Source organism: Nelumbo nucifera, chromosome 4 (assembly GCF_055504915.1).
Source record: "Nelumbo nucifera cultivar China Antique chromosome 4, China Antique-T2T, whole genome shotgun sequence".
Classification (NCBI taxonomy): domain Eukaryota; kingdom Viridiplantae; phylum Streptophyta; class Magnoliopsida; order Proteales; family Nelumbonaceae; genus Nelumbo; species Nelumbo nucifera.
Genome location: NC_142652.1, coordinates 96,347,662 through 96,375,477, shown reverse-complemented (window position 1 = coordinate 96,375,477; position 27,816 = coordinate 96,347,662). Strand labels below are relative to the sequence as shown.

The 27,816-nt window shown below is 36.9% G+C and overlaps 1 protein-coding gene across 5 annotated transcripts; it reads right to left on the bottom strand.

The window, feature by feature from the left end:
• Positions 1–10,321: 10,321 nt before the first annotated feature.
• LOC104610814 (auxin response factor 6-like) lies at positions 10,322–22,801 on the bottom strand. 5 transcript variants are annotated; one of them, XM_010277609.3, is made up of 15 exons: positions 21,546–22,759; positions 20,787–20,899; positions 20,008–20,106; positions 19,870–19,926; positions 19,623–19,778; positions 19,449–19,533; positions 16,780–16,870; positions 15,387–15,551; positions 15,185–15,307; positions 13,871–13,946; positions 13,615–13,762; positions 12,518–13,474; positions 12,246–12,436; positions 11,532–11,722; positions 10,322–10,847 (listed from the first exon to the last, which is right to left on the bottom strand). In XM_010277609.3, the coding sequence occupies exons 1-15, from the start codon at positions 21,586–21,588 to the stop codon at positions 10,649–10,651; spliced, it is 2,694 nt and encodes an 897-aa protein (XP_010275911.1). In that variant the 5' UTR covers positions 21,589–22,759; the 3' UTR covers positions 10,322–10,648. The 5 variants fall into 5 exon arrangements, with proteins under 5 accessions (XP_010275911.1, XP_088759512.1, XP_010275910.1 ...); XM_088903386.1 differs by having other exon boundaries at positions 20,787–20,920; positions 21,546–21,729; XM_010277608.3 differs by having other exon boundaries at positions 12,246–13,474; positions 21,546–22,801.
• Between the last annotated feature and the right edge of the window lie 5,015 nt (positions 22,802–27,816).

The following is a 27,816-nucleotide window of genomic DNA, read 5'->3' as shown; positions in this document are numbered from 1 at the left end:
TTCGATATAATTATTCGTGGATAGGGAGGGATGTAGAAAAAATCGTTTGTTAGCAGATCCAAGCCACTTAAGTTGGCCAAATTTTAAAGAAAAAAATTGTTAATTACCTCTCAAACATTTTAGAAAACAGGTTATTTGTCAGGCCCAACAGTTTGATAATTAGGGCTATACTAGCTCCGTGAAATTAATTCACTTGACTTCCTTTACAAGTCATAACATAAATTTATCATGTCCAACTACCTGGAAAAAAACATCTTTTTTAGTTTTCTCTCACAAGTTAAGAATCTTCAATGGAGAAAAGGGATCAATTAATTTAAGAAGAGTCATCACGATGACAAAGAGGAAATAAGCACTAATTCAGATGGACGGTCTATTAATAGCGTAAACAATGTGTTAATGTGTTAATGGTTGGTGACAGACAAGTGTGATTGTCAAAAGAGAGATCCTCCTTCTCCCTAGGTATTGCTATTTATAGCCTAGAATTAGGACTGCTACTTCAGCCCACTTTGCAATCCAATCCCATGTAAGTGAAGTGTTGTATTAGGGTTAACTCACGCACATGATCTATTATGTAGGAGTTAATGGTTTTGTCAATGAGACTACTCTATTATAATAGGACATGGGCCTAATTGCACTTGGTACACTTATGGACCATGGGTCATATTTATATAAACTTGGGCCTTGTGCCCATGGAAACCCATATTAGTTTAGGAGGGTTACCATGTAAATTATACTCACTTATTTGGCTTAAAAATTTACATGTCTACAAGATGTCATATATTTTTAATTATATATAATCTAAGATAATATAAATTAAGATATTATAAACATATTATATTATACATATCATAATATATTATCTATTGGGACAGGGTGGACAAATACCACCCCCACCCATTCCCTGTCATTAGAATTAGAGTTTGGCGTTTCCACAAAGCTTACTCCGATGGGGGGCAAATAGGAGCCTCTACGGGAACAGGTCAGATTGCCATCTTTAGGGCATCAAAATGTTTAGGAAGAAACGCCATCAAATTTGTAATAGGATGGGATATAGCGTTTGTTATTCTCATGTATACATCGACCGAGGCAAATATACTGCTGCTAATTGGCTTATCAAAATTAGAGCATGAAGAAAATGCAAATGCAATAATAGATGGGGTAGTTTAAGTAAAGACCCGTTTTATAAGTTTTTTGAGAAGATGTTTTCGTAGCTCTGGCAGTTAATAGATACATTGAGCTTTTGATATAAGATTTAGGTAGCCCGAAGATCGTTCGACAGATGCGTGTCTTTCTGGGTTTTGTTTTGGGTCTTTTCGTGCGAGATTAAAACGTGAAAGACATGAGAAGTTTCATTTGGAGCTTCCTGAAATCAGCCCAAAATAGGCTTCGTGCGTCTTTTCGGCAACACATCTTTTGGTGGTTAAATCTTCCACGTGCCAAACAAGAATAGACCGATTTTCGGTCTTCCTAGTTTGTAAACAGCCAAAAAACCGCACAAAAAGATGTGCCAAACGGCGCCTAAGTTAGGCTTTCAGCTATATTTATTTTTTAACAAAAAAATAAAGAAAAGAAAGACAGCGTGATCTATTCTGTTGGAGACCCCAATTAGTGCAGATGCGTGGTCTGCTCTGACCAGCCTTTATCTAGTTCATGTCTGGCCAGGAGAGAAAGACCTTAAGCTAAGGCAATCTATCTATCCATTTGGGTCCAGTCGCGTATTAATTGGCCAATCACTCTCTCTCTCTCTCTCTTTATCTATCTATCTATCTATATGCCTTTAGCTAGTCCTTTACTTATTATCTATATATATGTTGTAATATTGTCAACACCCTAGCCAGTAGCCAGGATTATAATCTGATTATCGGGAGGTCTGGCTCTCAGAAGAACAGCTGCTTTCGATCCTCATATGTCACGTTGAGTATGTCATACTTTACTTGCTTCAAAAGGAGTATAGTAGTTTAATATTTATTTGAAATCATTTAGGGTTATTGAGGTCTTGACAACCCTGTCTAGGAGCGGCCAATAAGTCCATGTACTTAGGGCATTGAAAGATTTGACAAGGGCACAAGGCTCATCTATGCCATTGATCTGAATGGTCGAATCGTTCAGTTCGGGAAACATGCAGGCATACCCCAAATTCGATCTTTGGTCAAAAACCGTTGTTCAAATTGGATGGGTATTCTGGGTCGTTTTTAAAACATTGGTACCCATAATCAACACGGGTTTCATTTTCACATATCATACGGGACCTGCATGTTGTTCGGGTTGTATGAAAACGGGTCCTCAATGACATTAGTCAAAATGGGTATCTTACAACCCGAATAGCAACTCCAACCCCTCCGCTCTTGGGTATATCTTTCCCCAAAACCCCAATATGTATTGGATTTATTTGGGTGATATATATCAAATACTTTAAACCATGATCGTCAGTGGGCTTCTTATGCAATGTTTTCACTGAAAATGAACTCATATAAAAAGTTGAGCAGACCCAATTCAAGTTCAAGATCAGCACTTCAACCATAATTCGAAAGTAAGGAGATTCCTTATCTCCCTGAAAATATGTTTTACAAACTTCGTTTTGCACTTGAAGTATATTGCTCTCTAGGCTGCTGAATTTATCTCAGGCTAGATCGATCGATCTAATCTACGGTTTGGGCCAACCAAGGAGTCTGTGAACCCGCTGGCTAAGCAACAAACATTTATTTACATGATTGGGGTTGCGATTGGTAAGCATCTTTCTCTATTTACCTTTCCCTTTTTCTTTTTTACTGACTCAAAAGTAGAAGCATTTTGTAATTTACCTCTTATTGAACTTACTAGGTAGTAGGCTGTATCAAGTGGATTAAATTTTGGTTTAGTTTTTCTTGTCATGTTTTATAGTATTTTGTTTCTTTTGGAAGAACAAAATTGAAAAGTAAAATTATGTGATCCACTTTACATGAGAAAAAGGTGAAAATAGAAGGTTCTTAGCTTGGGAGGAGTAAAATGAGATTTAAGGCTATGTTTGATTTGACAAGAGAGAGAGAGAGAAATGAAAGCTTATATATATATATATAGGAAGGTAAGTTATTTATTAGCTTAACACACGTTTATTTATAGTCTATTAAATACAAATGGTGGGACCTATTAAAAGATTACCGTAAACCCACGTTTGTTTCTAAATGATTTTTTTTAAAGAAAATACTTTATTAATTACAAACTTGATTTAACTTTTAGGAAGCAACCTAATTTAACTTTTAAAAATAAATAACTCAAAATAGATTTATTAGATAAATAGTAAATACCAAATAAAGTGGGTTATTGTTTATGAATAAAATCTCATTTAATATCTTAAATCAAATTTAAATAAACATAAATTAATAATGGTTTTCAAATAAAATAGGTCAGAATAGATTGTCCATTACAAAGATGCAAGACCCATATTAGTTTTTTTTTTTTAATTTAAATTTTGATAACTAAATAGTAAACTTCAAATTAAATTATACACACATTTAGTTACCCCATACTTAGTATGGGGGTCATTCTCTAGTTTTCTATCAAAGCAAACACAGCCTAAATGATTTGGTTCTCAATTCATATGAGAAAGAATGAAGGTAGGAAGAAAGTGATGGAAACTTTACATTATATTTTGGGATGCACAATTTGCACGATAAATGAGTGCTAATAAGAAAAAAAATGCAAATTTTACATCAATAAAGAATGCAAATCTTAATTATGAACAAATACATGATAAGGTGAAGGGGGTGCAAATTTTGCACCCAATTGGGATTTGCTCTGTATTTGCAGAGCAAGTTTCATTTGAATTCATACAAATGCATGTGAGTGCATATAGGCTGAGTGTAAATTATGGTTAATTAATAAAATTTTACAGTGGTCACTCCTCTACCAAGTTCATGTTTGGAGTTACAAAGGAAAGAGTGTAAATTCTGGTTTAATTTTACTTCAAATTTGACTATTTTATTTGTTAGTAAGAAGTAAAATGATGCAATCCCACCAGATATGAAAGAGAAGGAGAATGTAAATTCTGATTTACTTTTACTTCAATTTTAACTATTTTATTTGTTTGTAAGAATGATGTAATCCCACCAAATATGAAAGAGAAGGAGAATGTAAATTCTGGTTTACTTTTTACTTCAAATTTGACTGTCTAGTAAGTAAAATGAAAGAGAAGGAGAATATAAATTCTGGTTTACTTTTACTTAAATCTTAATAAGTAAAATAGTAAGTAAAATGATGCAAACCCCACCTGATATAGTGATATAAAAGAGAAGGATGTAGAAGAAGGTTATTGTTTGGGAGGCAGGAAGCAAGATGTTACGTGCACATGCCTAATATATGGGCCATTAGTGTGGCCCACAAGGTCAGGAAATTAGGTGCCCATTGGTGGGCCTATGTTTATTTTACTTCTACTACATTTCACGGTTGGCGGTTGGTTGCTTCACACATGGTTTTTAAAACCGAACCGGTCAGGGCACTGTTTTCAGGTTCGGCGGTTTAACCATCTGGGTCAAGTGGTTTGACCCATGACATCATAAATAAATAAAAAAACAAAAAATACTTATATATAACAAAAATAACATAAAAATTTAAATAAAATACAAAAAACACACAGAAAATATAGTAAAAATAACAACATATGAAAAAAATAAAAATATCTAAATATAAATATAATAAAATACAGAAAAAATTCCAAAAAATATAGAAAAAATATGTAAGCAAGAATATGTAATGAGCACTTGTTTTTTTTAGAAGAAAAAAGCGTATCAGTTCAGAAAAAAATATCTGAACATATTTTGAGAAGAAAACATAAATTTCATATCAAAACATATTTTGTGAAGAAAAAAAAGAAAGAAAATTGATTGATTCACTTGAATCAAGAGCTCCCTCATCAATCAGTAAAAATAAGGGTTAAGGAGTTAAGTGTCCCCTTTAGAGTCATTTTCTTTCAATCTCAAGTTGTTTCTAGAAATCCTACCAAAGAAAAAAATGTCTAGAAAAATTAATTCATGCTCACTAAACAAGCATATATATATATATATATATAGGGTTAATGACAACAAATTATACCATTCTAGCAGGTCCAAAGAATTCAAAAAAATCAATTAAAACACAAAAAAAAATATACCTTCAAGGATTCGCTGTCGGTGGGCTCGAGTAGTCCGTGGCTACAAGTCGCCGCTGCTGCATGTCGCTCGCCGTCCGCCGCTGCAAGTCGCTCGCTGTCACCGCTGCAAGTGCTTGGGTGACTCTCTTCGCTGCTACAAGTTCGCCGGTCGTCATCGGTGTGTGTCACCATCGGATGCCGGAGTTGATGGCCACCACAGGTGGTAGGGTGTGAGGGTTGAGACTTAGAGGATTGAGGAGTGAGGAGGGAACTCGGGAACCTAAAGGCTAAATCGAATAAGAGACTGGGGATTGGGATTCGAAAATCGTGGGATATAATTGGCATTTTATTTTTTGTTTTTTATTTAAAATATTAAAAAAATATTAACCCACGAACCGCTGCACGGGTCCAATGATTTAGCGGTCTGATCGCCCGGGTCAGCGGTTTTTTTGACTTTTCAATGTTTTTTCTAATTTTCCGGTTTCTAGTAAAACCGGACCCAGATGACTGACCGATTATCGGTTTTTCCGGTCTGATTCGGTTTTGAAAACCATGGCTTCACATGTTGGGCCCACCACTATTAGGATGAATTTAATTGTTTACTAGTGTTTTTAGCGGGCTTATTAATTGGTTTAGTTGTAACTTGTAACAGTGGGGAAAAGTCTTTTAACATCAGCTTTTGATATACAAAATTTGTACCGCCAATGAATGCAAATGAGAGAAAAAAAAAAAAAACAAATACAAATCTTGTATTAAATTAAAGTACAAATCATAAAAGGGATGCAAAACTGAACCTTAAGCTGAAAGCTTAAGGCTGTATTTGGCTGCAATGTAGATAAATTTGTACTGATGCAAAACCATGACAGTGCAAATGATTTGAATGTAATTCTGACCTATTTTTGTTTTAAATATTAGTTTAGTTTGTTTGACTGCAGTACAAACAAACTAAGTTAAGACATGAAGCAGAATAAAGTAAAATCCAAAACAAAATTAAAAAAGAAATTATATTTTATTTTCATTTACACTCCCTTGCATTTGTACTAATGGTTCAATATGGAAAGAGTACAAATACAAATATGTACAGTGCAAATGCATATAAAATAATACAAAATATAAGGTTTTACACTCTCTATGAATGTCAATTTTATGGGTTTGGATCTAACGAAGCATTAATTTGTAATAAATTGCCCTACCAAGACAACTGACCTCCAAATCGGTTGGGTCTATGTAAACAAATCACATGATGTAATACAATCGTGTACACAATTACAAATAGAAGTTTGTTACAATTAGGCCTCCCTGCAATTTGTAATCTATTTTAGCCTTTTAGGTGCTTTTTAAGTTTTGGTCATTTGAATGATGTGAGGTATTTCTGTTAACACCTCTGTTCAAGGTAACAGTGGGAGGACCCACATTCAGCCTCGATCGTAGTAAAGCAAAATGAGAAAACAATAAGAGACCTTTCATGAACCAGAGGTTATCATGGACTGAACTGGGCTTAACACCTACTCTGAGCCCAAGCCCAACCAGGCCCACATCCAGGCCTATATGGGCCCAGGCCTAACACCTAGGTTACAACTTACAAAAAACTGTATGTTACCCAATAAATCTAAAACCAACCTCCTAGTATTCACTTGAATTCATGTGGCATTTTAATCTAAAACCAGCAGTGATATTTTGTATTTGTGCCTCTATAAAAATACCAAAATTTTTATTATTTTTTTGGGACCTAAAGTGATTAAAATATTTCCAGTTTACTTTAGAGTCTAGACTACAAGCAATTATTTCACTTAACTTAATTGAGGTTATTTTGATCAGTTCACGTCTACAAAACAAAGAGGACAATACAGGATGAATGCAAAAATTCCAAAATCTAAATGGGTCCAAATTATGAAAATAATTTATCTCTTATCATTGGAGATAGGATTTGTTTGGATTGCTTGTTTGAATGAAAGAATATAAATTCATTGAAATAAATCCTATATTATATTCTACGATATGTTGGAATGAAAGAATTTAATTTCAATGAAATAAATCCGAAATTATCATCCATGATATTTTTGAATGAATGAATATAAATTCATAATTGGCATTTTCGCGATGGCCCATTTATAAAAATCCCTTTCAACGTCTTTATAAAATTCCCTTTCATTAACTATGGACAAGTTGAAATTATCCTATAGTGCAAGCTCTTTTGTACCCCCCACACACCCAAAAAAAAAAAATGGTGGAATGGACTCAGACTTGAATCCACATTTTCACACTTTGTCAGTAGTGTTTTCAAAATCGGACTGGACCAGAAAAACCGAGAACTGGTGGTCATCTGACCTGTTCTGTTTCACCCTACAACCTTTTTTTGGCCAAAAACAATTGATTTGGTCAACAAACAGCTGACCCGGGCAGTTGAACCATCGAACTGTCGACCCAGGAATGATTTTTTGCCTTTTTTGTTAGAACGGGCCATCCATTCAAACCGGACAGTCAGACCATTCGACCCGGCTGTCCAGTCTGGTTTTAAAAACCTTGCTTGTCATCCTAACATTTTATCATCACACCAATCTATGACCCATTTCACCAAAAAAAATCAATGAATGACCCGTCTCAAAACATATTTTGTATCCCTTAATATCAATAATTTCTATCTTGTGAGTGGATTATTGAAATTAGTATCGTATGGTAGTGAGGGGAAAAATTAATCGAGTTGTTTTCAAACAGAATTTACTACGGATTTTCCATGGGATATGAAAGTTAAGCATGATAAATAATTACAGTATTTGTGTCTAGAATTCCATGGTAACCAAACCAAGAGATTCTTCTCATTCTTTCAGTCTGACCATAAAGCAATACACTATTGATAATGACTCCACCTACTCTGTCTAACATTAGATGGAGAATGACTTTGTATGGAAGGAGAAAGCTCAGCAATGAAACTCATAATTATCCAAGTAGCTACCTTAATCTTAATTCATAAATATCACACAAATTATTTCTCTACAACTGCCTATGTTTGTGATGAAACACTTTTGTATGAATTCACAACTCACTCTAACTATTTGATATATTGTAATATTGTTGAGAAAAACATATGGAAAATCAGAATGAATCCTATCTCTGATTTATCAACTTCAGTTGTTCATTGGCTAGAAAATTGCTGAATGGTGATCAACATGCAATACGCTTAGTTTAAGTATGATTTGATAAGATTAAAGATTGATTGAAGTAACTAATTACCCGAATAGATGCAAGACATTATCAAAGCTAAGCCTTTCAGTCTTTTTAAGTTTCAATACATGATCTACGAATGAACTTACAAGTATGATGTACATTTTCATATGTTGATCCGAAACAAATCTTATGGAACTTTTAAACAAATTATTGACTAACAAAATTTAAATCGGCGTGTCAGATTATTGGTGAAGCCGTGCATAAGGCTAGCCATGAGGTGGATTGGATAGCATTCAGTCTATGTTCCCTCCCTTTGCTGAATGTCTTCGGTTGAAGCATATATCTTGGCAAGCTAATTTGCCTACTCTACTAGTCTGCTGAAGAAAGCAAGAGAGAGAGGGAGAGAGGACACCCTGCTTCTGAAACATGGTTAACACATGATAAGAGTAATGGGTGCAGCACAAGAAGAGAAACAGGGAGGGATTCCTTGCCAAAACAGGCTGAGCAAAAGTAGGGCCTTGATGACAATTACAGACTGAGCCTCCTTGTGAAAACTGAAAACTAGTACATTGCAAGGACCCCCCCTCGTGTACCAAAACAAAAAAGGACCACTTACCAGAATTTCAGACATCTCTTCTCCTTGTTATTATCCTTTGTTTTTCTGGCTCTTACTTGATTGTGCATTCTAGTTGTACAACCCACTACCACTACCAGCCTTTGCCCTTTGGCCTTGGCCTTCCCATCTTTACAACTTGACTCGACTGGCCCACATCTCTATAAAGAAAATTGAAAAATAAATCCAAAGAGAGATGAAAGTTTGCACATCGAGAGGAAAAAGAATGGAAGGAATTTGAGAGGATCACATGAGGAATCGACCGACATCATAGGGGCCCAACTGTATATTTTTAATCAAAATTAAACTAATCTTCACTCTTCAGGGTGGTTTTGTCAACTTGCAGCCAACCGATAACGAAACCGACACCCATCAATTATTGTGCCCGAGAGAGAGCAACTTACAGAAGTCAGACAAAGAAACCTGACTCGTTAACATGTCTAATAACAAGGAAAAATCAAATCAGTGATCAGGATTTGTTGTTTGATTAAAAAAACCCAGAAACCTTAACAAAGTCTTAAATAGCAACTAACCAACAAAAACCTCCAAAGTCCAGTCCCCAGACCAACCGACTTGGTATCCTCGTCGCCTAACAATAAACATACGAGTCATCTACGAAAAATATAGACAACGACAGGGATCCAATGGTGGTATCGGGATGTCAGCTTTGAAAAACATAAATTTAATCACAGCCCAGGATACAGGCTAAGAAATCCTAATTCTCCCAGCCCATCGCTTTTTAACCGTCAAAATAAGGAATTCATACCAACAGAATTTGGAGTAAGATGAGTTCAAAGGAAAAAAATAAAGTACTGATTTTAAAGTACAACAATCACATGGGCGATTACTTATTTACTTGGATCCCAAAATGGCAACAATTGAAATGGATGGATGATGGATAGATGCAGGAATGGAGAGAAAAGAGGTCAGATAGAGAAGTCTGAACCAACTTTAAATGCAGGCAACCTAAAAAGGAGGGCATGTCTTATAAATGCATAGAGAAAAAGAAGCAAAAAAATAAAAAGGTGAACAAGATAGAGATGGATGGATAGAGACTGGAACTGACAGAATTATGGAGAAACCTGGACAGTAAGGTGAAAAGGATGGCTTGAAACTTGAAGGCAAAACAAAGCTGCAGGGGCCTCTCATTTACAATTGACAGGAAAGAGTTGTACCTCATTAATAACAGAAAGGGACCCGTCACATGGCATCTGGACTTCGACGATACTTCCAAGCAATTTATCTAACAAAAGATTCAGTATCTACACTGCTCAATCTCAGTCAAACCTGATGTATTCGGACAAAAATGGAAGAACTCAGGTAGCCAGATTCAAAGATTTGCGGGGCAAATGACTGCAATGTATCTGTAAGAAATCCATGGTGATAGAAATTTAACTTACAAGTTCTAGAATTAACTATAAGGAGAAAACAAACCCAAATGACCCAACAAAACATTTTCTGCATCCTCCTGTTCCATTCCATCCAAACTTAGTCCACCATGATATAAAGACAAATGTAAGTCAAGTTCATAAGCATCAGTATCCCACCAGATACTGGTTGAATGTATTTCGATGTTATATATATGGAGACAGGAGTATAAGATTATAATTACAGTAAGTAGCTTATCTCGGGCTCCTAACCCACCCTAAGTGAAGGGTAGGTGCACTAACAGTACATACGGGAGAACAAAGGGGCTTTAATTGTAAAATCTCATATTTAAACCTTCGTCAATCTTCTATTTCCCCTCCTTTTTTGTAAGTTTTCCTTTAGTAGTCAAGAGACCCCACAGATGTGATCCCAGTGCTCAGATTTCTTGAGTCCTGTCGGTTCACGTAGTCATCGCAGCTGTTACTGGAGAGCCTCTGGATAGGGACAGAGTTAAGAAGCTCCACACCTTGTTTGCCCATCTGCTGCACTTCTTGAGGCGAGAGTATCTTGATACACCACACACTGTTTACAAACTCTCTGCAATAAAGGTAAACATAAACCCAGGCAGAGTTAACAAGAATGCCACAGTAACTATCGTACAGCAGACGATAAACAGTACATCAAACTAGAACATAACAGATGATCATAGGTCAATTGTACATATTTTATGTCAATTTATCAACACCCAATGGCAAAGTTAAATTTAACTGACACAAATCATTAAATCAAACAAACACCCCCCCATGTAGTTTCAAAATGTTCTCATTGAAATGTTAGCAGTTAACCAGTTTCAACTAGATGAACATTATCCGAATAGCAGAAGGAACATTAATCATCACGGTTTAAGGGTGACAAAAACATTTAAAACGGACCAGTATCAAAAATTCAAAATTATAGACATAGACGAGTTCCCCATGAACTCCAGCAGAGAAATTATGCATGTAAAATAGATGTATAAAACTGATTGCCTGCATATTGAACAAAATGGAAACGTAAATGCAACAGTTACTGGTTGTCTGCATATTGAACATCTAATGCCATGACCATCATGCACGCAAAGTACTAGAAATCAGAGCCATTAGGAAATAAGCTTTACAGCTTGAAATATATGAAAAATTCAATTAGTAAACAAGCTGAACTGTTAAGAGCATATATAGCCTCAACAATTACAACTCAGTATAAAAGCAATAGCAAGTGGAGCTGTGAAAGGTTGACACTTACTGCCAGGGGTCATCGCCGAGAAGAAGAACATCGTTCTCCCGGTCGACGAATACAAGCTGCCAGCCTGATCTCAGAGGGTCCTCCAATTGGCCTTCAAGGCCAAACATACGTGCGAGCTCACTGCGCAGCTCATGGTAGCTGCTGAACCTAGTAATATCCAGTGACCTCCCAAAGGACCCTGATTTATAAACCTGCCAGGAATTACAGCATCCAGATCAAATTACCAAGGAATAAATTCAAATACTAGACATCATAAGCAAAAGAAAGAAAGCATGTTATATACACACTTAGATAAGTTGAAGTATAACTATAACCACCACCATCACCATACCCCCGAAAAAGGTAATAAGAAAAGGTCACAACTAAACACTGCACAAGAAGAAAGGTCACAACTAAAAACCAAAATCCTAGTTAGTAGTTCAAGTCACTTGTCCAATATGGCCACAATCTAATTGAACTGAATGACATCCAGACATTTAAGACCTCCACCCTGCCTGTGCCATAAACAATGCAAAAGCCGTGAGATTGGAACTAGAGATCAAACAGCTAAGTCATTGATCCAATATAACTCAAGTCAGGTTTGCATGGCCAAATCTAACCTAACTCAATGAAGCCCAGCTCTTACTGTTTCAACGTATAAAAGAAGAAATATTTCACATCAGTCAACAAGAATGCTCATGGAATTAGAATATATTGATGATATATCTAGCTTACCTTCACAAAGGTTCTTGTTGGTGGATTCACTTGGCCCACGTTCTCTGGTGACTGCAGAAAAGTTGATTCATCCAAGCAACTGGAAGTTGTGACAACCGGATTAAGTGGGAATTCAGTGCCTGTTGCACTGACAAAATTAGAAGCAAAAGGCATGGTTGCCGAATCGCCCTCACTGCCAACACCTCTGAGGCCTGACATCCCATTCTGCATTAGAAGTGATGAGGAATCTATATTAACACCAAACAGAAGATGGCTTTGTGGATCCGTGCTACCTTCTTGATCTACTGAGCATTCTCTACCAGGGAATGGTGGCAAAGAGATAGAATGCTGAGAAAGATTTGTCTGTGCTGCTGCCATCTGTTCCACCTGTGGAAGGGCACACTGGGTTCCTCCAGAAGGGAGTAGAGGTTCAACTGCGGCTCGCTTGGGAAACCAGGTGGTAGAAGGGATGAGAGGAGTGGTCCTAGGCAAGTTAAGAAGGTGGGATGTTTCATCGTGGGAAAACGAACCCAAAAGACCATGAAGGGGAGAAACAGCAGAAGTGGTTACAGGGTGGCTATTGGAGCCTACAAAATTTGGCTGCTCACAGAATGAAGATATACCCTGTAAGGATGGAGGTTGGGACTGAGAGACGGAAGCAAGGTGTGACATGGCAGACATAACATTTGGGATCTGTTGTTGATCAGACAACTGTTGTTGCTGTTGCTGTTGCTGTTGCTGTTGCTGTTGCTGTTGCTGTTGCTGTTGCTGTTGCTGTTGCTGTTGCTGCTGTTGTTGTTGCTGCTGTTGCGGCTGCCGTTGTGGTTGCTGCTGTTGGTCATTAAATGAGTGGCGTTGTTGTAACTGTTGTTGAAGAAGATAAGCCTGAGAATGGGGCTGGTTTTCTTGAACATTTTGTAAAAAGGGAAGTTGGGGTTGAGACTGCTGCAACATTTGCCTTGGCATTAGAGAAGTAGCTCTGTTATTGACATTCTGAGATTGTTGGAATTGCAGAAGAGATGGGGAGGCCTGTTTAGAAGGATCCAAGGTCCTCATTTCCTGAAGGGCAGCAGTAGCCATTGCCTGGTATATATCAGGTTGCAGACCTAGAATAGAAGCATCCAGCCTTGGCTGCACCCAGGGTGTAACCCCAATTCCCTGGAAATTTAGGGATTGAATACCCCTGTCTCCACCATCTCCACGGAGCCACATGAGTGGAGAATTAATACCCATATCATCATCCTTGATTCCTGTTTGGATCAAAAGAGATATTGCATAGTAAGATTTAAATTTATAGCCAAGAAAGGAAATTGAAAATATTATGCCTTTTTTCCAGCCTTTTTCTTATGAATAACTTTTTGCAAGCCTTAAAAGCAGTAAAAGAGCATACCATGAAGTGAGGGTAGGCCAGGTGGCCATGGTCGCTTAAGTCGGAGTGGGAATGGAGATGGATACATAGGGAATGTTGTTAAAGGTTCTATCTCCCAAAGTGACACTCTAGGCTGTCTTTCTCCTGCAGTGGACTCATCCCAGCCAACCTAGATCAACAGAAGCAGAGCTCACAAGGATAAGTGACCCTGAAAGATTCCTAAAATCCCCCATCAAACATAAAATGTCATAAATCAAATCACTAAGATCACAAAAACCTTCACAGAGCGCCAATGTGAGTTTGGCCAACGAACAGGATCCAAGTCACTGATGCCTGTAATTGTACCCATGTACCTAAAGAAAAATTATAATTACACAATTAGAAAGTAACTATTTATGCATCCAATGGATGCAAAAGAAGGGAATATTAATGTGGGAATTGGAAGAATTTAAGTAACATCTCTAATTTTTAGAATGTAACAAAAGCTCACAAACATAAAACCACATAGAACAGGAGTCCTAACTACCATATTCACAGCTTTGGCCAATAAGTTGGCACATAAGGTTGCACTCCTCAAAGCTTATTTCTCAATAAATAAATAAATGATTAGTTACAGCAAAAACTTGACCATAATTATCAAGGCATCTAGGTGATTCTGGGTGACAGTGGTGTGCCTAGTCACCCAGACAATAAGAATTTTATAAAATAAAAAACTAAATTTTGGTTGGTTTCCCTAGTTTTATATACCAATCAGCATACATATTAATTGGAAAATAGCATTTCTCTTTATTAAGAACATTACAATTTCCTATCAAAACATGACAAATCAACATATCTAAAAGGCAATAGCATTTTAAATATATTAATTTCAATATTTTCAAAAATAATACTAATATAATATGGATTTAATAGAGCAATTTAAAATCGAATTAGCAACTGAAGAAAGCTATTATTTCTTTTTGATAAAAATTCAAGATAGAAAGTATAAGAGAAAAAGACAAGGATGAACCAACTATTCTATTGAACGTAAAAGAGAAAAAAATAAAAGAAAAAGAAACCTCTTTATCCTTCTCTTCTTTCTTTCTCTTCCCAAAATCCTTGAATCTTTTAAATTTCAATAGTAATATAAGTTATTTATGTAGTATATAATAAAATGTATAAATACAAATATTATTAAGATGTAGCCTATAGTAATAATATTATAATAAGATGCCTGTCTTATGATTTTTGTCACCTAGGTGGATGACACAAGGCATTGATAAGGTGCCCAACCAAGGGAAACTAATCGCCTAGGTGATACCTTGACATTTAGAACCTGACTCACTTTACATTCATAAGCATTTTTCAACATCATAGATACAAACATTATTTTTGTGGTTTTGCCCAGGACATTTCATAGAGCACCCTCAGATGATGTCCAAATTCAAATACCCGCATCATCTTCCTCTTTATGCATACAGGACATGGTAGACCAAAGAGCATTATCAAGCTCCCCATGGAAAAGGGAAATAAGAATAAAATAAAATAAATGTTAAACGCGTAGAGAATAAAAAGGACAAAGATAAGAAGGTAAATTAAGAATGAGACCAACCGTCGGACACTTGATTCTTCAGTCTCAAATAGCATCCTGAAGCGCATACCAACAGAAACACGTGTGTGATAGACTGCTTTGACATATTTGGAAAGAGGTATAACAAATTCTGATGGGCTTGCCCTGAAAGCAAGGAAAGGGACAATTGAACAAACAAAAAAAAATGAAACTTACAATTTTTCCAAACCAGAAGTCACTCTACCTTGGGTTATAAAATATAGTGAAACGACTGTTTGTTGCAGCTGCATGAGCTGCTGCTGCAAGGAGCCCTATGTGCATGCTGTCACTTGATAGAACTGATGAAGGCATCACAGTTTGTGGCCGATTGGCCCGCCGAATTCCAAGTAGTAGCTGGTTCTTTTCGTTCCTTGAAGGAAACATACATTAGTGTCAGCAGTTAGTAATACCATAGATCTATGATCAATAACTGATGTAGAGATTCAAGATAAGCGAAGTCAAAGTGGGAAGGTGATGATAGAACACTTTTTTTGACAATCCATAGATATCAAGAGATTGGAGAACTATCCAATCAGGTAAGTTTTTCATAGTTTTCAAAGCGCCAAGGCAAGGCTAGGCAAGAGGGGGGGGGGGGGGGGGGGGGCTCGTCACATGGTCACCTAGGCAAGTGCCTTAAATAAAAATTAAGGATCCTAGAGTAATTACCTAAGTTTCATAGTAACCACTAACCAGCAACCTTCATAAAAAATTTTAAAAAAATGTATGAACTTTGTATTAAAACATAGAACATCAATATATCCACAAGAAAGAAAAAGAAGAAAGAAAGGACAATAGAGAAAATACAAGGGCTGAGCCTCCATTTTGGTCCTAGGAAAAGAACAAAAGGGTATAAGAAGAAGAATGTGCCAATTGGACAAAACTTCAAGTTCTCCCTTGCTTATCAATTTAGATTTTGAAGTTCTCAAGGGTTCAACACATCATACACCAACATGTGTGTTGATTGAACCCTAACAAATAAGAAAATGATAAAGAGAAACTAGTATATAAAACCTACGAAATGAACAATTTAGTTTAATAAATATGTACTTTATTATTGTACAATATAATCTAAAAAATAAAGAATATACAAAATAGTTCACAGTGCCATGTAAGAAATAGCATGGCATTTAAGAATTATGACTTCAAAGCCTCTAGTCTTCTCCTTCATCTTTTCTTTTCTTCTTTTCCTATAACAAAAATAGGGGGTTCAGCCCCTATATTTTTTGAATTTTCTTTTCTTTCTTCATTTTCTTTTCTAGAATATGTTGATTTTCTATACTTTCACATGAACTTTATACTTTTCTTATGAAAATTATGGACAATTATTAAGGAAATATGGTTGTGGAACATAGGGAACTACCCTATGCTATACATTTTTTTCTTAAAAAAAAATCCATCACCTAGGCAACGCCTAGGCACCCCCTATCGCCTAGCCTCGCCTTGGAACCTTGAAAACTATGATCAAACTCCCACATGCAGAGAACATCAACAGTAAGTAGAAAGGTTACTCCTCTGGGTGATTATTTACCAATTCAAGCAGTCCATGGGAAACAAAAAAAATGAAATCACTGATAGGAAATTTAAGGAAAAGAGCATACCAGATAAAAAGGACAGAGTCACCAGCAACAAGTCTTTTTGCACTTACAAACACACTCCAACCTGTTGTAAGAAGATGCCTCTTGGGCTGACCTGCATTAGAAGTGAAATCAACTAATGAATATTTGTTTCTCTCTTCTTTACAAACCCACCACCTTCCTTTTTTGATTATTGAAGTTTGCATTGTTTTCTACAGCATAGTGAACATAAGAGAAGCGGTCACTGAATGATATAGCCAAGGCAAAGAAAGAGTTGGAATACCATTGGCATCATAAGATTACCAAGTGTCTGAGATTTGTAGATGAGATTCATGACAACAGGAAAACGGTTATTGCTCATTATTATTTCAAGAAGTATGCTTATTGCTCTTTACTATGTAACTAAGGTTAATGAAATTAAGGATATATATTTTCTAAATATGCAACTGCCAAAGATTTACATGAATATCTTTTAGTCATTCATGTCCTAAGCAGTGTTTTAGAAAGAAAGTGATACCTTTCTCAGCCTTTTGGCTAAGATCGAGTTTTAGAAAATGCACCTAGGTTCATAGGTGATGATCATTTTGCAGGGAACGCATGACCTGAACCTAGGAGGATCCAGTGCCTGATGTAATGATAAAATCTCAGGCTGAGAAGAGTGAGAACGCAGGTTTAGGTCTGAGAACAACTACTATATATAAAACAAAGGTTGGGTCCAAATCCGGTCTACCCACCTCTCCCAAAAGCCAGAACAATGTTGGGCAATGGGCCTAATGGCCCCACCTTACCTAGTGAGAGTCCCACCTGGCTTGCTATTGTAGCTTGATGAATTAACTTTGATAAGAGCACTTCATTTTCTCCCTTATAGTTTTTCTTGAAAGTTGTATGGTATGAGAATATTCCAGAAATAATGGCACCAACATCTTAAAAAGCACAAGATTTTTTAATTGTTCAAAACCACACAATATTTACATGGAAATTTAAGCTGAATTGCTGTGGTCCAATTGGAATTGGCGACTCCATTAATGCTGAATTGCACTCACATAAGGGCTGGGTGTAGCTGTGTGTTTAGGCTATAGAGAGCTTGATATTGAAGGAAATCAAAGGTTGTAATTGGATGGTTGAAAGGTAAGTTGCTTGTAATATACACCCCCAGCACAGGGAGGCAAGTTCTTCAGCATCCAGGTTGAGCATCTAGTTTAAATAGGTCAATGGAAGTACAAATTCCTCTGCTGGTTCCCTTGCAAGGGAAGATGTTAAACAGGATTTGTCCATATTGGGAGGCATCTGACTTGGAAAGCAGACAACTCTAATAAAAAGAATGCTGAACTCTGGTATACATACACCGATACACACACAGACTCAGATTTATAGGAACTAATAAGAAATACTTTAGAGGAGGCCTAAGGGTTTGTTAGAGCTATTAAATAGGATTAATTAGGACTAATAGGACCTCAAGAGTTGAAGTTCAGAAAATGTAGATTCTCTCAGGTCAGAAAAATTTGAGAAAACTAAAATCAAACTTAAGAATGAATTTTATGACAAAATTTTGCAGAGATAATTATAAACACAAGGTGTAGGAAAAGAATATAGAGTTTCTAAGAAGGTTTGGCACAAATGGGAGAAGTGGGGAATAAACACCAGAAAACTGAAGTTGTTATACATAATACATATACACACACATATATATATATATATATATAAAGGGCAGCCCAGTGCACAAGGCTCCGGCCAATGTGGGGTCTGTGGAGGGACAGATGTATACAGTCTTACCCTTGCAAATACAGAGAGGCTGTTTCCAATATTTGAACCCTGGTCACCCAGGCCGCAATGGAGCAACCAAAACATTGTGCCAAGCCCCACCCTATACAAACATACAGTCACACACATACATATATATACATGTATGTATGTATGCATGTATGTATATGTATATTATGTATGTACGAGGGGCTACTGCCAGGTACAATGGTAAAATCTTGAGCTGGCATACATGAGAACGAGGTTTCAATTCTATTCAATTAATTGTGGTCATATCTATACTTCAAAAATATTGTAATTGTTATCATAAATCTTACAGAAAGTTGAAATGAATCATGAATCTTATCATAAATCATAAGATTATTAATTTTTTTACAAACCTGTCAAAAAAATGAAAAACAAATATTACTAAGAAAGATAAACGTATATAGAAAAGAGATATTTCCCTATTTATTTTAATCCATATTTAGCATTTGTGTGCTTAAAAGTTAAAACAATAAAACTTACCACTTCTACACTAGAAGACGATATAATCAACCTCCATTTGAAAGTCAATTAATCCACATACAATTGTATAAATCATAAAATTCATGAACCAAATCATAGGATTCAAATGATAATCATACAACTTTACGGAAAAGGTTTCAGACATACAAGCAGTCCAAAATTATCCAGAATACAACAAAAAAAACCCAACTCCAACCCAGTAGTTCCACCAGCAATAAAATATTAACATCTCAATACTTGAAAAATGTTACTAACATGAATAAGTTGCCTCAAGAGACAAGAGTGGATGCTACACACATTTTAAAAACCAAATAGATAAATTTCAGATTTAAGAGTTCACCAGACATGTAAGCATAAAACAGCAGGAGTGACAAACAAGAAAGTTCACAAATAGAATCATTTTCTAATAGTATCAGAAAACTAACCGCGAAAAATATGTCTGAATTTCCATTCATTATCATGGAGATCCCTTGCAATCAACTCTTGAGCAGGAGGTTGCTGGGAGAAGTCCTAAAGTAGTGATATACAATAGTCATGAGACCAGCTTAGATGATAAAACATGCATGGAAAACTTCAAAAATATATCAAATATAACCTACCAGTGGGGGGAAGACTTTTTCAGCTGCTCGGCGAGGCACAGAGAATCCTCCATGAGTACTAGTGTCACTTGCAGTCAATGTCTTGCAAAAATAGTTTGTTGGCTGTTTGCTGGGTGTACCCAATTCAGCAGGTAGGTATGCATCCTTTTGCTCTTGCTAAAGAAAGGTCAAGAGAAAAGGTAAATGAATGTGCACAGGCCAAAAAAAAAAAAAAATCATGAACAGAAATCAAGACAAAGGATGTTACCAGACTCAGCGGTTGCAAGGTCATCTGAGCATATACTTCATCAGTCTCCACATCTGCCTGAATTTGACAAATTTTCAAATTTTAAAGAGCAGGCTTTAAGAATATCCAGAAACAATAGTTCAGCAGAACAGAACTTACATGCATGGTCACATTGTGAAGCTGACAGATTAGCTGTGGTGGTAAGTTTGGGTAATTAGGGATATGGGCATCCACCTCCTTGTTGGTAGATGCAGCCACCTGCATGGGACCAACAACAATTTTCTCAGTATTTAACATTAAAGAGGTGGACTTAAATTACCAATGAGACATTCTGTAATATTAGCGTGACTTTCTTGAGTAATATATAAGGCAATGCCATAATGATGTACGAATGGCCATAAGCTTTTGAATGTAGAATTAGTGTGTGGATAGAAGAGCAGTCTTTGCAGGGTTGTTATCCTGATGAAATGAATATAGGCATGAAATAAACAGTAGAAAAAGTAGAGTAAGATGAGCCTTAAGCTCAAGCTAGGGAATTGTCACTATAAGAAGTTGGTCAAATAGAAAATGGAACTTAGAAAGTGCATACAAACATGGAACTCTGACCTGATTACTTCCAGCACTATTCAAGGATTGCAAATGCAAAAACTGCATACATACATGCATATAGAGACAGACATGGATAAAAAATATCACACATACATCAATGTTTCTTTCCATAATAAACAAAATACATATAAACCAGCAGGCAGCTAGGAAAAATGCTGCTTTGTCATAAATCCTAACAATTCAGCAACGATCTTGCCCCAAACAAATGGAAATTATTAATATTGACACCAATCTATTCTTTTTTTTTTTCGATTTCCTACCAATCTATTCATATTCCATCAGATAGGCAATGACAATGACATTTGACGAGACCATAGATGTAGACTAACCTGCTCACTGTGACCCTGGGGGAAGTAGACCACACGGCTTCCAACAGGAGGCAAAGAAACAAGAGGTCCCGCACATGCATGCCATAGCTCAGAATTCAGACATCTCTTTTCCCCTGCAGAACATTTCGCAGAGACTGATGAAGAAACAAACTTGGTTTTGTACATTTAACAAGAAGGGGTAGGATAGTTAGCATTAATATCAAAGACCAAGGTCATGGAGATGACCTCCCCTATTTCTCTGCTAATAGGACAATTTTCTGTGTAGATATATAATTCAAACGGCGCTATCGTGACCCCAATCCCCCAAATATAGCGAACGATAAAATTTTGCAACAGAACGCCGGCCGGAAGGCTGAATTTGGAAAGAGCACAAATGCATATAAAATAATACAAACTACAAGGTTTTGCACTCTATCTACATATTTGTATTTTTACTCCTTACAAACTGAACCGAAGTAAAAAATTAACTTCAGAGAGGAATTGGCAAATTATCACGGTAAAAAGCGCTTGGCTGGAGAGACCGTGAAATCCTAAGAACCCTGTCATCACACCAAAAAGCCAACAAATCATATTCTAACAAAGTAGGGGGAAGAGGTTACTGTGGTGGTAGAAGAGGAGGAGGAACGAGAAGAGGAGTGCCCACAATCAATGAAGCACGACGCCCAAGGGTAATTAAAAAGAGGAAAAGAAAAACAGAAGTGCAAATACAAACTCGAAAACCACCAAGATATACAAAATGTATGGCGACTGTAAGCTTACCTTCCTGCGCCTGATGGGTGAAACCGGACGAAGAGAGTCTCATTTCTGCGGGTTCGATGAGACTTCCGCACAAGTCTGGTTACTTGCCAACCAACTCAGGATCTAAAAGGGTTGCCGCTAACCTCAATAAACAAGCAAAATCTTCGTAAACAGACACCCCTTCAAGCAAAAACCCGCTACCTCCCCTTCCTTCTCACAGAGAAAATCAGCTTCCCTCACTCCCTTCTCGCCACAAACTACCATAACTCTACTTCAACCCCTCGCCCAACCACAAAGCCCGTCCAAAATTCCAATTAGTTCTTAGTGTCCTCGCTCTGTAAATCCTCCAATCCACCAGAAATACCAAACGAGAAACCAGACGCCAAACATCCGAAACTGAAAGAGAACCAGCTCCAACCCCCTACCACCCCAAGGTTCACCCAAAACCGGGTCCGCTACAAAATATAATTCTCTTCAGCCTCATTCGTTCCAGATCTTCTCCGGCCAAACCCCAAGCTTACAATTTCCAATCCACAGCTTCACGCAACGACCTTCATGCAGAGAACCCACGCATTTCAACTAAAATCCAGGTCCCGCTCCCAAAACAAAGCAAAAATGAAATCACCTTCACCACTTCCAAAACACTCTTCTTCTGATCCTCTCGGCTACCAAGACCTCTTCCTAGGGTTTCAAATACTCACCAGTCACCACCCACTAACCCCTTCCTTGCCCTTCCTTCAGGATGCTAAAAAGAAAATAAACAAAGCCAAAGACATGCATTCCAGTACAGACCCCCCCCCCCCCCAAAAAAAAAAAAAAAAAAGAACAGATGAAACACACAATCCCTTCAGATCTCAGCCTTTTAGACTCCAAACCATGAAAAAACCCACACCACCCGAAGTGCACCAGAAATTCTAAGCAAGCTCCACTTCAGGCCAAAATGGCTTCTTAAACCCTAGGTACTCTAGATCTCCACCTGAAGTACACCGAGACAGCTCCGGATTCGTCAATTCTGGCAACGAATCGAGCATTTCAGGACGAATTAGACATCCAGAATGGGTTTAAGAGGAGAATGATCGGAATTTACAGAGCATTTCTAGACGCTCCATCACCGAAATTCCCCTTTTTAGGTTCTTTTCAAGCTTAGTTTTTTTTCTTTCTATTGCTTTTTTCAGTAAGAGAAGCGAGCTGCTGCTTCTGCTAGTGCTGCTGCTTCTGCTCTTTTCCTTTACCTCTCTCTCTCTCTCTCTCTCTCCCCTTTAAACCAATGAATCACTACAACCGCCATTATTTTTCGCTGGTTTTTTATACTTAGAGAGAGATAGAGAGAGCGATGAGGAGAGAGAAACAGAAACATAGAGAGAGAGTCAAATTAATTTCTTTTATTTGTTTAAAATCATTTCTATTTTTTGCTTTTACTGTTTTCGACTTTATTGTTCATATAGTTCATACGGACAACTTACGTACTGGTTCAAACATGGACACTGTTCAATTACCAAAATACCCTATATTTCCTAATCTGCTTAACAAGAGTAAAATCGACGCAAAACGACGCCACAGCAAAATAACGACGGAGAGGTAGCTTTCTGCACGGGTCGCCTTGCAAAAGCGCCATCTGGAAAAAGCTGAAGTGGCTGAACTGAATCACTTAACGTTTTTCTCTTCCGTGGATAAATCAGCAACAATAGCATTTCCTGTACATTCCCCACCATCACAGCGTGACCCAAAATGGTCCATTTGTGGCTACCACACATAAATATTCTTTTCTTCACATATCAGGGTCACAGCTTGGACCGGGTTAGCCCCAACCCAACTCAAAAAAAAAAAGAAAAGTCAAATAAGGTTGGGGCGGGTTAATGTTCTGATTTTTTTTTATTTTCTTTTTAGGTTGAAGAATATGAACCTGATTTTACAAATTTTGTATAAATTTTCCTGCCTTTTTCTACATTTTCCTTCAAACCAAACATAACCTTAGGGTTGAAGCCTTGGACAACCTGATATAATACAATTTTAATATGAGTTCAAATTTATATGTATAAATATCATATAAATATATATGCCATCATCAACATATGTATCAGGAGTGCAACTTGGGCCGAGGTTTCTGTCAAGATTTGAATAGGCCCAGCCCAAGGCCTGAATCCGAAGCAATGTAAAATGCTAATTCAAACCAACCCCACTTGTATCCTTAATATGTGTATATATATTTTCTGATGTATATGTATCAATAAATTTAAGTTTAATTTAAATGCAAAAAAATAAAAAAAAAATGATACAAGCATAATAGGACAAGATGTCCAAAAATATAAGTGCAAAAAGGGTAGGGTCAAAGATGAGGTAAAGGAATCTTAAGAAGGGCTCCAATAAGTAATTAAATGAGAGACAATAGACTAAAATGGTTTCATCACATAAAGAGGAGACCATGTAGACCACTTGATATGGTCCAATAAGCATTCATAATTTAACAATTGATAGGGCATTGAACTGAAAAAAAATGGCAAAAACAAGACCCTTGTAGCTGACCCCATATACTTAAAGACAAGGCTTATATGATGATGATGATGACAACTGTATAAGACGGTATATTATTATCAGTAAGAAATATATATGTATGTATTTATATCTATATCTATATATATATATATATATAAATTTCTCGACCATGCACCATAATTATGTACTTGTAAAAATATCTAATTGCATTACTAATTTTGAGACTAAGGCTGAGTTAGGAAAGATTACAAATGCAAATATGTATTGTGCAAATACATACAAAATAATGCAAAATATAAGGTTTTGCACTCTACATATTTGCATTTATACTCTTTCCAAATTGAGCCTAATGCCGCATTTGGAAACAAAGCAAATGGAGTGTAAACCCCGGTTCAGGGTAAATTTGCAGTCTAGTTCACTTTTGCTTGTGTTTGGCAACATTAAATTTATGCATTTACAAATGACAGATCAATGCATATTTATATTGATAATAAGATGTAAAAGTACATCATTAAAAAATAAGTAAATTTACATTCAAGTGGACTTTTGATAAAAAAAAAAGCATATGCTTTATTGGAATTCATGTTTGCATCCATTACAGCTAAAAGTTTGTTTGGTAAGAAGGTAAATTTGTCAATGCAAAACTAACCCAATTTTGCAATTTATATAAACCGTTTTACACTCTACATATTTACGCTCACACTCATTTGCATTGTTTCCAAACACAGCCTAAGGAAATGGGAAGATTTTTAGCAATAAGACATGAAGTAATCAGGTCAATCCAAAACCAACCTAATCCCAACCAACTCGAAGTAGGGTTAAGAGCTGGGAATTTAACAACTTAATTTGGGTTAGGGTTGACCTCAACCTGACCTAAGCTGGTCCAACTTGTAGCCTATCATTTTCCATAATATGTTGTCTAACACCAGACAAACTAGATAAATCAAACCATGAAACCTTCAAATACTAAGACCAGAAAGCCCACAAGATCACCAAGCCAATGGGTCAACCATCTGATCTGATCCAAAAATTGACAACAATGATTTTTAAACTAGTGTTTGACTCAGATGATTGAACCAATTAACTGGTAACATATGGAGCTTTAACTTGGTTGTTCATGCTTTTTACCATTACAAAAAACAATCTATATTGTTGTACCAACAAGTCATTGACCCAAATAGTTAAAAGTTAAAACATGAGTTATGTGTAGTTACACATTTTACAATTCTAATAGAAAATTATCTCCCTCCTAGGCCTAGTGAAGATTTAAATGGCGTTTAACCATTTATAAAAAGCATATTGATGCAACATCAATTTAGACGACTAAGTCGACACAGAATTGACTCCAGGGACATTGAAGCTAGGGGTCGGTTCGATCAAAGTCTCTTTCCCTATGTCAATTGTCGATTTCGTTCGGTCGGGAAACTCTCTCAACTCTTTTTGAAAGGAGGGCGAAAATCGTAGGCAATCCGACTCACTGCTCCAGGGCGGGAGCCTTGCGTATCAAGCCCGTCATTAGGCGCCGAGCGAAAAGTGATGGTCACAAGAAGCCATCTACGGTTAAGGGAGAAAGGGCCCCTAATAACCGATATCCGGGATTGCTGCTTTTTTAACAACCGATATCCAGGATAAAGAAGGAAAGAGCTATGCCTCCAATTCAAAAGGCATACCGCAGGGCAGTCCGCTATCTCCTATTCTTATGAATGTCTTCATGCACCAATTCGATTTAATGATCTGATCCATTCTAGAGCAGGAGGACAAACTCAGGTATGTTAGATACGCGGATGATATAATCTTCGGTATTCTACAAGGGGTAGACTCGGAAAGCGTACATCAACGCTTTCAAAAGCTCTTTCGTGAAGCCTTGGATACCACCAAGTTAGAAGCAACTAGTCATGAGCTCATTAGAGGGACTACAATCCCTTGTGCGACTCTGATCTTAGGAGTGTTGGTGTCCATCAAGCGGGAGGGAGCCTTAGAGATGAGGGTGCCCATCAAGCGCTTTAAGCGAAAGCCAAATCAAGCGCTTGACAATGGCATAAAGGAGATGCAAAAGAAGCAACTCAACCACTTTTTGAATCTCCCTAGGGTTTTCATTTATCTCTCGCTCTACTCCTGTTGTTGCAATGCCAAAGAAGTGCTACTTTATTTGAAAGATCTATGGTTGAGTCGAATCAAAGCCTTTCGGCAACAATGCAAAGGCAAGGAAAAAGAGGAGAAGAAGATCGATCTTGACCATATGACGAGTTATTGCTACAATGGGTTTGAATGTTGTATGTTTCACTAGAGTTGCAAGATTCATGACGACTTGATGGTTAGACCCCTGTTGAATCGAAATTCAGTGGCCTTTCCAATTTAAAATCAATTTTCAATTTTTTTAATTGGGTGACCACAAGTGATTCCGATAAACCATTAAATGACATATTACTATTAATTCACAACACTATTTGCATTTTTCATTATTTTATATGGGAAAATCTATAATGTTAGAAAGACATGGTACTAGAAGAGCTTTGACCCACCAAAATCCATCCATGAATTTTGATAAATATCACTTCATTGGTTACCACATTTATGATACTGGATGATTGGTTACAAGATTTTTCAGATATGATGCCTTTCCGGTATCAAAGTTGCATATTGATCTTTGTAGGTAAAAGAAAACACATTTAAATATCATCAGATCAAATCATATCGGATATTAAAAAGTGAAGTGGTGGATTCGAGTCGAGTTGAGCCGAAAATTTGAGTATTCGAGCTCAGCTCGGTAGGAAAATGCAAGGCTCAAGCTCGGTTTGATTGCAGAATTCATAGGTTCGAGCTCAATAATGAACTGAACCATAGGGTTCTTATCGATTTGTAGTTCTCTACAGACTACAGAATTCACAGGTTTGAATGTGAAGCTTTGGTTTATTCACCCTTAATGGGGGCAATGCCACAGGGTTCTTGTCGATGCAATCAATCCTTCCAAATTCCAAGTCCCAAGTCCCAACTGTAGTCTGTAGAGAAAAACCCCAAATCAGAAGAAGAAGAAGAAGAAGAAGAAGAAGAAGAAGAAGGAGCAAACCGTTGTCGTTGGACATTGGTTGTGAAAGCACTGAGAGTGGTGACTACTTAAAAGAAACCAAGAAGCCTATGAGTTCTTGTCATTCGACTCTGTTTGATACTGATTGTGTTTCGACTTTCGTGGATTTTGTAGCAGAGAGTGAGAGAGATTCAGAGGCGTCAAAATGGTTGTAGAGGGGAACAAAACTCTAAGAGCCTGAGACCGAAAGGCTCCTTCCACTTTCGAACAATATTGGCCTAACTAGGTGAGAGCTGAGAGCTTGAGACCGTTGACCAATGAGAGTTGTGAGAGCAAAGGAGAACGAAACTCTGAGACTGAAGTCTGAAAATGGAAGTGAAGAAACTAGAAAGAAAGGGTTTAGGTTTTGACTTTTGATCGAAGAGGGATATTTTCTCCCTTTGTCTCTAATCTTTTTTACAAAGAAGAAGTATATTATGTGTAGGCACCATGATATAACTGTGTCCCTACCAATAAATTTTTCTAAAATAGTATGATACATATACACTTATATACATAATACATATAATTTAAATATGTACATATATATATACATACATACATATATAGAGGCTCGATAGGCTCGCAAGCCTAACGAGCCGAACTTTAAAATGTTCAAGCTCGGCATGATTGATAGACGAGCCATATATGAGGCTCGAATTCGGCTCAAAGCTCAATATGGGTCGAGCCGAGACGAGCTCGAATAGCTTGTGAAAAACTCAGTTCGTATCCACC

Coding starts and splice junctions, on each gene's coding strand:
- LOC104610814 (XM_088903384.1), bottom strand. CDS start 21,588: ATGAGACTCTCTTCGTCCGGTTTCACCCATCAGGCGCAGGAAG. Junction 20,921..21,545: donor CACCCATCAGGCGCAGGAAG/GTAAGCTTACAG, acceptor TTTCTTCATCAG/TCTCTGCGAAATGTTCTGCA. Junction 13,947..15,184: donor GAAGAATCAAGTGTCCGACG/GTTGGTCTCATT, acceptor ATTTTTCTTTAG/GTACATGGGTACAATTACAG.